General features: G+C 36.7%; 1 protein-coding gene across 6 annotated transcripts in view; it reads right to left on the reverse strand.

Moving 5' to 3' along the window:
* Positions 1 to 713: 713 nt before the first annotated feature.
* Positions 714 to 13,123, reverse strand: part of CGNL1 (cingulin like 1) — a 108,580-nt gene continuing 96,170 nt past the window's right edge. For 5 of the 6 annotated variants that reach the window (XM_043524140.1, XM_043524141.1, XM_037911312.2 and 2 more), the window contains 5 exons: positions 10,834 to 10,917; positions 6,505 to 6,629; positions 5,801 to 5,909; positions 4,486 to 4,649; positions 714 to 3,097 (listed from right to left, as the gene is read on the reverse strand). In XM_043524140.1, coding sequence (XP_043380075.1) covers positions 2,947 to 3,097; positions 4,486 to 4,649; positions 5,801 to 5,909; positions 6,505 to 6,629; positions 10,834 to 10,917 — 633 coding nt within the window. In that variant the 3' untranslated portion in view covers positions 714 to 2,946. The remainder of the gene's footprint in view (positions 3,098 to 4,485; positions 4,650 to 5,800; positions 5,910 to 6,504; positions 6,630 to 10,833; positions 10,918 to 13,123) is intronic. The other variant, XM_037911313.2, reaches the window with a different exon arrangement.

A 13,123-nucleotide genomic window follows, 5' to 3' on the forward strand; every position in this document is an offset into this window, starting at 1 on the left:
AAACAGCTTCTTCTGCTGCTTCTAATCCTTTTTGTTTTATTTTTAGGATTCCAAAAAGGTTAGGGTTAGGGTTGGAATTGCTCATCCCCTCGTTATTTTGTTCACCAATTAGGCCTAATTTATGACACACCATTTTTGGTCCATTGATTTCTGGTCCCACATTTCATTAGCTTACCAGATATGATCTTAACACAGTCCTTGAATTATATTAGTAGGCCTCTTTGTTTGGACTAATTCACTCTGACTCCCTTTTGCACCATTTCCCACCCATATCTATTGTTAGAGGTTATTGTGACAGTTAATAAACTTTCACTCACTTCCTTTAATTCAGACTATAATTAGGATAAAGTTGTAGGCCCAGTTATTACGAGACCTAACTGTATGGATAAGGGCAGTATTAATTTAATCTATACCTTTATTAGAGTTTACAACAAATATGGCTCTTTATTATATTATTTATATATAATTTATATTTATATATTATATTATCTATATTATTTTTATAAGCTTTTTATAAGATTTTCTATCTTCTTGTAAAACAGAATGTTCTGGATTAAATTTACCTTTCCAAGTGGAAGGAAATATAGAAACTTGCTTATAACAATAATATTTCCAGGACAATTTTTCCTTAACATATTTTAAAAACATGCATTCTGCAGTATGCAGTTCAAACACCAAATCAACGAGAATTCAACATAAAAAGTAGAAATGAATGCATTTGGCTGATATACTTTATTTTAAATGATTTTTCTTTTACAGTTTAGTGTACCTGGAGGTAGCTGCAATGTTAATTGATCTTTTCTCAGTGGCTTGAAAGAATAGTAATTTATGAACATTAAGATAAGAGTGCTGAAACAGAACTGAAAATTATCAGCTGTTTACAGTTAAATCCATGTTAAAATATAAAATAAAACAAAAAATAAATCACAAGAGGTTATCGGATGATTGTCAATACAGCATAGCGCAGATTTTCCAGATTTTTTTTTAAGATTACTGAAGTAGTACAAAGGAGATCACTGAAAAGGGATTAATTTATATAAACCAGAAAACTAATTAACTGGAAAGCGTATACACATTTCAGAGATAATGTAATCTGGATGATAGTAGTAACTTATTTCCTATAAATGTCAGGTGCTATTGAAATCATATATAAGATGATGATGATATGGGCTCTGATCCTGCAATTTACAACAAGGGAATGGATTGCTGCACCCTCACATTGTAAATGGCAGGACTGGGGCCTTAATTGTTTTGTTTCTATGTAACCACATTGGAAGAGATGTGATATTTCCTTGTCAGGATGGCTGTTTACATACTTTTTAAAAAAAACAAAAACAAACAGCTGCTTCACTTTCAGAACTGCCAAGCTTAACTTCTTCTGTAGGTAAGTCTGCAGGAGTAAAAGGAAAATTTTAACACCTCCAGGTTCTAATAATTTATAACTACATCAAAATAAATGGTTATTTGGTCGATGCAGCACAGAAATGCTTACTTAAATATCGTTTGAAAGAAGTTGCTAATCAGATAGGATTTAGCTATGGCTTATTATCAAAATTATTTGGCAACAGATTTCCAAAGATGCTAAATTTGCAAAAGAGCAAAGCAGGGAGGAGGCATGATACAAATTATACAGGTGATAATACATTTAGTAATCAACTGTAAAAAGTTTCAAATAAAACCCACAAATTTCCAATGCATGTTTTTCAAAGTTTCTTTACAAGATTGATCAAGATAATCTCCAAAGTGCCATAAACTGCATATATTCCTAGAGACTGCAAAATGTTATGAACAGGCACTAAAGATAGAAATATAAAATCAGATTACAGGGTATATGTTAAATATTAACTTTTCCTCAAACCTGGGCTTCATCCTGCTAGGTACAGAGCACTCTGGGACCAGTTAATCAAAGCACTTAAGAACATGCTTAACTTGCAGCCCATGAGTAATCTTACCAAAAGCAATGGGAGTGCTCACAGGCCTCAGGTAAACCAGTTGCTTAAAGTGTTTTGCTGATAAGGCCCAGAGTGCTCTGCACCTGGCAGCAATGAGCTATCTTTGGGAAAAGATGTTGCAAGAAATAACTAAAATTGTTCTCAGTATTCCCTACTAATGGCAGATGGCTTTGTAGACAAAAGATTCCTATAACCCTAAGACCAACTCTTGCTCACCATACACAAGTGATGGTCTCTTTGAAGTCAATAAACAGGATTTGGATTTTAGGGGTTTAATCATGCAAACCAGCATCTGATCTCTAATTTGTAGATGACATATAGTAAAATTTATACTGAATTTAAAATTCAACTGTGTTTCTTGCCTTGAAAACAATGAATCTGCTCCCTTAATACATGTATTCTTAAAATGTATTTGTTTCTTTTTTTAGTTAAAACGCATAATGTTCAAAATAGATTTAAGTACTTTTCATATGAAACTGATCTATAAAATTTTTGAAGCTTTACAAAATGGCACTAGAGTAGTTAACAAAAAGGTCTAGTTTAAAATATTTACATTCTATACATCAGTTTCCCCTACTTACAATTCTTAAATAATCTTCTGCACTATGGTTTCTTAAATTCTAGGAAAAAAAACCTTTAGCAACAACCTCAAATAAAGTAGTGTTCAATGACTTTCAGATGGCTCTCATTTCGGTTTACTTAATTTAAAAAGAATTTTAGCAAAATCACATTTCTGATTTGAAACATCATCCCAGTTATAAATGTTTTCTCAAAGGTAACAGGTACATGCCATATTTCTAGATGTTTTACAATGCAATCTTGCTTTCTGTTTTCTTTGTCACACAAAGAAGATCTAAATATGAAAATGGCACAATACAGATGTAAAGATCTTCAGCTCTCAATTCTGTTTAGTCTTTTGCCTCTTGGAATCTGCAGGTCCTTGATAACAGATCAGCCTAAATTAGTTTCACAGAATCACAGATTTGAGTCAGTTTTAGCTTTTTGTATCATTGTCTTTTGAGGATTTATATCCTGAAGGTGCTTCATAAAGGCTCTCTCCATCCGTACTGAAATCATCATCATCATCTTCATCATCGCCATCATCAAGATCAGTAAACACTTTACTTGGTGACTTCTTCCGTCTGCTACAACAAAAATATATACATGTCTATACAGCGATACCATATGGATGTATGTGTAACATGTACATGTACTCTGGAAAACTAACATCGTAGCACTGATTATATTAATTCTGGTTGGGATTAGTGCCTGTGTTACTTTAAGTAAGTCACAGGGATTTATTCTCCTAAATTATTTAGGGTAGGATTTTCAAAAGCATCTAAATACCCCAAACCGCTATCTATATAATAGCTTACATACGTACATGTGTGGAATGAAACCCATGTAATAAATTCATTTACCACATAGCTCCACAATTTATCATGCATCTTTGAGCACCTCACCTGTATACTAATTTACCACAGCTGGCACTTATTCAGACATTTCCAAACCTCTCAAAAGCTTCAAATATCCATCACTTTGAAATGTTTCCTCTAGCATATGTAGTTTACACAGAATACAGGGTGGGGAGGACTGAACAACATTCCTGAAAATTTCACCCACCCCCAACTCATGTTGATAAAAACTTTATAATACACCATAACACATCCTATACACATACATATAAACACACTCTCCCCTACATAGTAAATTTCTTTTTACTAACTTTCGCAGAGTAAACGTCTAAATTTGATCTTTTCCTAAATCTCCCCCAAGATTAGAATGTTTTTTTCAGGGCCTTTTAGTTAACGTACAACAGCCAGGAGAAACTCCAAACTTTGCACCCAGGCCCCTCCAGCAATGGCTCTGATAAAAAACCACTTTTACAATTAAACACAGAAGACCTATTCCCTTCAATTATCATAAGTAAGTTTATCTCTGCAATGAAATACAGTTATTCTGTTCTCTGACAATGGGCACTTGTTCCCCTGCCTCACCAGCTCTGCTCAGAGAGCCTGGTAAACTGGGTTGACAACTGGAGCACCTACCAGGGCCGGGAGGGAGGGAATTTGCAGAGGAGGTATTGCAGGAGCGTTGCTGCCAGCTCTGCATCTGAGGCAGCAAACATCCTAAACTGTCAGAGGGCAGTCCCAGTCTGATGGGCTGGAGCAGTAACAGATTAGCATTTTCCAGTTGTTTTATTAGTACAGAATTGGTTTTGAGCAACGGATGCATAAACAACGATCTGGAACTACAGAGTCCCTGGTTTTATGCTCCTACAGTATAATTTAAAATGAAATTTGACAAAGAAAAGCATTGTTCGCAGGCTAAGATTATGTGAGCCAAGTTAAGCATGAAAGAAAGTCGGGGAAATGATGGCTTACAAGGGTAATGTACAAAGGCCTTTAATTTTTGCACTAATTCTCAATGCTCCTATAAGACATTCATAAGTATTCTGTGAGAACTGCACTGAAGTGCACATTTGGTGGTGTGTGGGTCTGTTCTAGGTATCTGCTTTTATAAGAAATCCCACCTTAATTCCTTCTTTATAGCATTAAGTTGTCCTTGCAACTGATCATTCATGTCCATTTGCTCTTCTAACTCCCTCTGAAGTTTCTTTTTGGCACTTTCCAGTCTGTCTATTTCTTCTTCAGCTTCTTCAACCTGACGTTTCATTGCTTTCAAACGCAAACTCAACTGAAATATTTAAACAGCAGCTGATTAGAGGAATATTTTGATAAAGGAATTCTGTTCTCCCAGAATCTATGAGCTGGGAAATGAAGTCTCAGCTTTGCCAATGTCATGATATTGCAGAACCGTACCTGGGCAGCAGCTGAAAGTCAGCATTAGTCTTTGAAACCAATCAAGTAATGGTAAATGTAGTTTTTGAAATTGAAAAGAACAAAACAGATACCTCCTAGCTACTGTGAGGATGTATAATAGTATAGACCAATGCAGTGGTAGAATCCAGTGTTCAATAAAGAAAAAAAACCTGAGTCTGGAGTTACTGGCGTGTCATAGTTTAAGCTAGATAAGGTGGGCGAGGTAATACCTTTTATTGAACCAACTTCTGTTGGTAAGAGACACAAACTTTCAAACTTAGTCCAATAAAAGATATTACCACACCCACCTTGCCTCTCTAATATCCTAGGAGTGACATGGGTACAACTACACTGCATACATAGTGTAGCTTAAACTAACAGACTTTATATTTTGTTATATATATTTGGATACATAAAAATTACTTTAAAAGTAAAGATTGAATGACTGTTGCCACAGCAAACATTTTGAAAGTGTAATCTGCTTGTTCACTAGGCGGAATAAAGACTATTTGACCCATTTTACTAAAACAAACGATGCTGTAAGCAAGGAATCAGGAAAAGTCACATGAAACAGTAATGCACATTGCTACTACAAATTGCAGAATATGCTTATTTTAAAAAAATCTAAAAAGCTTCTTTCTTTCGAGAGGATTTTTTTTTGTAGAGGACAACATATATTGCTTTCTAATGTATGCATTTGCTTCTGGTTGATGACACTTTCTAGTGTTCAATGAAATTTCAAAAATAAACAAAGACTACAGCACTGCTAGTAATCTGTACATGAAATGCCTTCGTTTTACTAATGTCTTAGGAGAAGCCTAAAACATCACATTTCCCCACTTATTGCTAGTAGGCTGAGGAACACAATGGCATTGGGAATAAAAGAATCTTGTAAAATCAGTTCACAAAAATAATAATCAAACATTTATCTGTATTCTAAACATTAAATATCCTTGTCTATACAATGCACGGTAATTTATATTTACAGAAATAACAGACTGTTTATGTATAAATCTTTCTGTCTACCTGGTCCTTTTGGTCAGTCAGTGAGAGATGTTCATCATCTACTTCCAACATTAGTTCCTTCACTTTCCGTTCAAGTCTGCGATTGCTTAGCTGGAGATTAGCCCGATCCCTAAAAAACACCGACATGTAGAAATGGCAGCTGGAATCATTCCAAATTCTTCTGAGCCTACGCCCTTGTGATATTGTAAGTGCAAAATAAATACTAATGGCATCTGCTTTATGTACTGATTCTATGAAACATATTGACATTTTATTCAAAGCATGAACACTTAAGGAAAAATATACTTATTTTCTCAATGCCGTACTGAGAAAATTCAGAAGGTAAGAAGCACTTCTCACCAAAAATAAATGCTGAAATGCATCTGCAAACGGAAATGTTTTAATTATAGCTGGCATTTCTGCGACTATAACTGATGGCAGCTATTGATAAAATAAGACATATGTCTAACGCTACTAGTATGGCAACCCAGTGTTAGGGGTTATATAGCAATTCCCATATTGATTTTGTATTGATGTAGCAATTAAAAAGAACATGTTAAATGCTTGCTTTTAAATAAAATGTCGTGCAAATTCAGTGCTTGTGAAAATTTTTTGCAATCATAGGCCTGGAGACCACACAAGCTTCCAAGTCACACTAAATTAGCACAATGCCACCCGTCTATGTGCACACATACTTTCCAGGCTCTGGATTTAGCTTATTTTACCTCTCTTCATTTTCTAGCCGTCCCTCTAGCTCAGTGATCCTTGCTTCCATTTGAGCAACAAGTCCTTCTTTACTGGACCTATAAGAACCTTCAAGGTGAAGGATTCGGCTCTTCAAATCTTTGTTCTAGAATTAGAACATAGATTATTACTATTATATATATATATAAATAAAATAAAATCAGCATCGGCATATTAACGAACATAAGCATTGCTCAATACAAAACAAGTCCACGCAGAGAAACACAGGGGCTAAGGTGCTTTTACATCCAGTGAGTAAGCAAAAAGAGTATTACACTTGTCCAAAAAAAGTCATCCAGTGAAATCTTTGTGAGGAGGCTTGTAACCCCTAGCTAACCCATCTTTGTGTTTCAAAGTTACTCTTTGGAGAATTTAATCAAGATTAAGAATTAAAAACAGGCCTGAACTGGATTCCTTAGCTTGAAGTCCCCAAAACCTTTGGAAAGTTTGGCAGTAGCTCTGAGTTTTCTAGCTTGTGACCCCCCCCCCCGCCATTCACTGTTCTGTACATAGCTCAATATTTCCTATATCACACTGGAATTATTTTAAGCTACATGATAAATTGTTTTGTCTTAAATTCTGAACACCTCTATGGCCGGCTGCTGCATATATAATAAAAGGTGTCACATATGTGTGAGCACTATTATAGCTGTGTCCAGCGCCACTGTTGTGGGCAAGGATCTGACAATGTTTCCATTCTTAATACTTCAATTCTTACTTTTAAAAGGTCTGTGATTTGGCCATGCAATTCCTTTGCAGGTGTAAATCACTCAGGCACTGTAGCTTTTTCCTTGTGAGATTGGGTTAAGCAGGTAACCCACATGGAGTTTAAGTTAAGTTATGGGTGCACAAAACAAAGAAGGTTCCTGGCTTGGGTGATTTTTTCCTAAAACCGAAAACTACTTTTTAAATTAAATATTCCAGGCAGAACCTAATGTAAACTAATCAAATTTGATCTTTTGAGCAGAAAAGAAAAACAAGCAAGATAACTTGTCAGAAATCAATAAGATGAAATTCAATAAAAGACAAATGCAAAGTAGTTCACTTGGGAAGGAAAAATCAAATGTACACCTACAAAAGGGGGAGCAACTGGCCAGGTGGTAGTACTGTTGAAAAGGATCTGCAGGTTATAGTGGATGACAAGTTGAACATGAGTAAACAATGTGATGCAGTTGGCTAATGTCATTCTTGGGTGCAATGTTGTTGTAGCTGTATTCGTTCCAGGATATTCGAGTGGGTGAGGTAATACCTTTTATTGGATCAACTTCTGCAGGTGAAAGAGACAAGCTTTCACGTTTACAGAGCTTGAAAGCTTGTCTCTTTCACCAGCAGAAGTTGGTCCAATAAAAGGTATTCCCTCACCCACCTTGTCTCTTAGGTGTGCTAACAGGAGTGTGGTAACTGTCCCACTATACCTGGCACTGGTGAGGCCTCAGCTGGAGCACTCTGTCCAATTCCGGGAGCCACGCTTTAAGAAAGATGTGGACAAATTGGAGAGAGCTCAGGGGAAAGCAACAAAAACAATAAAAGGTTTAGAAAACCTGATCTATGAGGAAAGGTTAAAAAACTAGGCCTGCTTTTCCTGAGAAAACAAGACTGAGTGGGGACCTGATAACAGTTTTCAAATATATTAATGGCTGTTATAAAGAGGACATTGATGAATTGTTCTCCATGTCCACTAAAGGTAGGACAAGACATAATGGGCTTAATCTGCAGCAAGGGAGATTTATGTTAGATATTTGGAAAAAACTTTCTAACTATAAGGGTTGTTAAACTCTGGAATAGGCTTCCAAGGGAGGTTGTGGAACCCCCATCATTGGAGGTTTTTAATAACCGGATGGACAAACCTATCAGGGAGCGTCTGGGTTTCCTTAGTCCTCCTTCAGCACAGGGTACTAGACTTGATAACTTCTTGAGGTCCCTTCCAGCCCTACATTTCTATGATGCTGTGATTTATCATATTTGTGGTACAATCTACAGTCTATTGTTATTTTTTCATCTCAACTATAATATGTATGATGAAAAATACTGCACAGTAAACTAAAAGACAAGTCACTGTATTATATTCATATGCCAGATCATTATATTCCGAACAATCCATAAGCGGACTCAGATACATATTAACTAACTTCAAGGAAAACAGAAGACTTTTTAATCAAAAGAAGTTCATCTAGGTTTTCAATGAGGTTTCCTTTTCCCTCCTAGGACCCGCACATTTAAAAAAGTATATAATCAGTCGTGAGAGGTAAGTCACTCAAGTTTCATTCTAAGTTATCATGTGGTCACTAGAAACTCTCCATAGATTTATGTATCTTCTCTCACTTTAACAATCCATTACTCACCACGCGATGCCATAGGGAAATCTCTGATCTCTTAAAAAACAGACTCTCTACCATCAGCAGTATAAAATAAATGTACAATTAGAAGCTATCAGAGAAACACAGTGGGTGAGGTAATATCTTTTAAGCTTTTGAAGCTTGTCTCTCTCAGCAACAGAAGTTGGTCCAACAAAGGATATTACCTCATCCATCTTGACTCTCTAATATCCTGGGACTGACACAGCTACAGCAACACTGCATATAACAAGTAGAAGCTATGACACTGAGTATGGTTTTATGAGTTTCAGAATACACCAATCAGCAAGAGACTGAAGTTATACTCTAGTACATTGTTTGCATGAAAATGTACAGACAGTGTTCATTTAAGACACATGCGTAACATTTTTAAAGTTTCAACTTAATAAACTTATGTCAAAGTTCTCTTAAAGAGCCCCTCAATCATTACAAAAGAAAGTTAAAAATCAAGTAGCAGTGAGAAGCTTATATGAAGAGTAGGATAATATTGAAAAAAAAAGTTTTGAGTTATGTTACCTCAAGCTGTGAACTTCTCAACTCTCTTAAGTTATAATTTACTGGGCTATAGTGGGATAAATCAGCCTGTAACTGGAGGATCTATGGGGAAAACCCAACTCCTGATTTATCAGTAGGCGGCACTCTTTCCTTTAAACTCATTACTGAGGCGATGTCTAGCATTACGTTGCCATGGCTGACTCAGATGAGTCAGCATTGCAGGATCAGGCTCTAAAATGGGGTGAAACGGTTCCATCGCACTTTTTGTAAGACTATGGGCATGAACTTTGGAATCCTGCCCCGATCTAATTCTGGTAGTTACATTCTACCTATCTAAATACCTCTTTTATTGCAAGTGGATAAAGTATTGTTCATCTTCTTTTATCCTAAACTATCAAGCGGTCCTGTTAAATAATACTTGATATGTTCGACCACAGTGGGGGCTATGTGTCAGCAGTTCCAAGCATATGTCTGTCTGTAAATTGCTTTGTAATCCACCAGGATGAAAGGCACAATAAAAATGGAAGATTATCTGTCTGCAAGGGAGAGCATGATAACTGTTTCACAGACATTATCAAATAATTTTAAAATACTTCCCATTGTATAAGATAAAAATTTAGGCAACAGAAGGTAACAGTTCTTTTTATTTCACAAGAATGCTATTTTTCTGGAGTATTGTTGTTATTATTTCTGCAGAAGCAAATATCAGAGCAAAACTGTGACTGCTTAAAATTATTATTTTGGTAATGGTATGCAGGACTCTAAAATTGTATTTAGAGTTTGGAAGATTTCTCCCTCAAAATCTGATGAAGATTTTAGATCTAGGCTAGTTGACAGTATTTTTGACATTTTACTGCGTTTTCCCTACATTAGTCTTAAAACCAATCAATATAATTGGTAGTTCATTTTTCTGAAACTAATAATTGTACAAAAACAATTGTTATATTTATTATTTATAATGTCTTTCATCCCAAAACATATAGACAGACTGTATACGGTATAGGGATTCCTTCCCCATCACTGAAATACTGCCATCTCCGAGATGAAAATAGAAGCTGATAAAACTACAGAGCACTGTACAGTACAGTGGGTTAGGAAATAAAAGTGACAAACGTATTTAATTGAAACTGCAGGGGAAATCAGTGATGAAGAACGTAATTACAGAGTTGAAATTCAGCCAGAATAATGGGAACAATATCTTTACTCTTATGAAACTTGCCTTGGGATCTTTATTGACAAGTGGTCAGAAACTCACTTTCATCTTATCTCTTCTAAAGATGGTAGGTACATCAGGCTCACTAAGCTGAGGTCACATAAACTAGTGAATCACCAGCACTACTGCCCACAGCCCTCAGATGCCACTTGAATGCTTCCAATCAAGGCACGAATCTACCATGACCGTGCTCAGCTTGTGAGATTTGTAGGGATCACACATTGAGGTGGTATGGCTGCAACCGTTACCTGTCTTTCCAACGAAATCTTGTCACACTCCAAATCTTGTCTTGTAGCTCTTTCTTGAAGTAGTTCATTCCTCATTTGTTCAATCTATTATAAAAAGAAAAGCCAGAAACTTCAGTTCAGTGATTCAGCATCTATATTATTTATTTATTCAGAAGTATGAAATTCCCCTTTCCATAAGTGGCATACTGAATAGCTGTTACAACTATAACTCTGGACAAAAAAGACTGACACCTTCCATACTTCAGCTGATAAAACACCTCTATCAATAAAGAATTAATATAGGGCTATACCATTCCTCTGTTTTATCTGAGTACTTGTTTCCACTGGAAAATCCTTGTGAAGATCAAAGAAATATAACAGCTGCTGGGAACCACACAACTTCACCCTTAGAAGAAAACCAATATGGGAGCCGTTACTGAGCTACAGCCATATCAGTGCAACAAGGCAGTGATGCCCAAATTCCCTTCTGCCCCTGCTCCTTCTGGGGTTGCCATCAAAATCATTACAAATGCCTTTGCAAGTAGTTCATGTATTTACAGTATTTATGCTATATCCTAGATAGTACCTAGTGTAAAGAATATCATCTAGGAGATACACTGAATACCATGATAGCACCAATTACAGTACTTGTGAAGACTTTTGTGAAGCTTTCAGTAGTGACCACTCTATTTTCCCCCAGAGTCGACCCATGCCTACTGATGGGCAGGAGGGGGGGGCAGAGTGAGGGCAGCTGGCTTCAGCAATGTTACTGAGCATACTCAGTCCAAGCCAAGCAGCAAATTTAGGGGGCACGTGATCCCGCATACTCCTCCCCACGTCGACTCTGTTTTCTAAACTACTATAGTTATGTATTAACTCAGGCTGAGTAAACATACTAACTAACTTTCACTTCAAATAAATCTGTAACAGAGTTATCTTACAAAAACCTTTATGTAGCCATCAGGGAACCTTACATACAAATGAAATAAACAATGATGAGACTGTGACGGTTAAACAAGCAGCGCATATAGAACAGTTTATCCTGGGTCACTTTCACCAAATTATCACCTTACAAATCATATCTTTAACTAATCACACGTTGAAAGGCGGTCATTTAAGTTGTTCCTATAAGTTTTATATAAATACAAACAGCAATGGAATTGCATGCAGTTGTACGTGTTTTATCCAAGTGGCATTTCACAACAGCAGAGACATTCCTGAACACTAAGGTCATATTAGTTACTGGACTAAAAATGTTAGCACATGGCTCCATTCTGGCAACAGCTAAATGGAGTTCTTATGGAACTAACTGTTGCCTATAGGCCTGGAGGTGCAATAATACCTCCGAGGTGGTTTTTCCCCTTCTTTAAATACAATAAACAAACATTTGCTCAGTTAAGATTTAATGAAAGATTGTTTTAGTGCTTTACCCTTTTATGCTTTATGAAGATATCTTTAAGGAGGCAGTTATAAGCCCCCAAAAAAATTCAAGATGACACAGGAGTATCTAGGTTAACTAGGGATTTCAAAAACATCCTCAGCCTAACATTAGGAGTAATTTTAATGCCTCCACAAAAGGATGATTAACAGAGTGAGCAGGGCCGTCCCTAGGGGGGTGCAGGACCTGGGACGGAAGTGACGAATTCATCACTTCCGAGACTGATTGCCAGCCAATCACACCAGCCAGCGGCGTCCCTCAAAGCGTGGTGCCTGGAGCGGTCACCCTGATTCACCGTACCCAAGGGATAGCTCTGAGAGTGAGTTGCAAACCTTTCTTAAAGTTTGTTTTGATGCACAAATGTGTATGATCATTGTGTATATCACCATTCCTGATCTTTAAATCCGGGGGTGCTGAGAGCCATTGAACCAAACTGTAAATCCGATATATGATGGAAACCACTTCAAGCCAGGGTTGCACCCCCAGCACCCATAGTTTCAGCACGTATGTTTACATCATAGATTCATAGATACTAAGGTCAGAAGGGACCATTATGATCATCTAGTCCAACCTCCTGCACAACGCAGTCCACAGAATCTCACCCACCCACTCCTGTGAAAAACCTTGTTAGTAGATCATCTATCCACTTGTTAGTATAAAAGGAAAAAGCCCTGTTGTCAGGGTCATGAAGAAATTATTCATTCTGCTATAATTGCTTCAGTGATGCAAATAGGCACAGGAAAATAAAGCAAGATCTGAAGTAAAATGAGTGACTAATTAAAAACGCAACTGTTAACTAGAGAAAGGGTTTTTGTTAGATATTAGAACTTGTTTAATGGGCCACAATGTAGCTCCACACACTAAAGCACTATT

The sequence above is a fragment of the Chelonia mydas genome, chromosome 10 (genome assembly GCF_015237465.2).
Source record: "Chelonia mydas isolate rCheMyd1 chromosome 10, rCheMyd1.pri.v2, whole genome shotgun sequence".
NCBI lineage: Eukaryota > Metazoa > Chordata > Testudines > Cheloniidae > Chelonia > Chelonia mydas.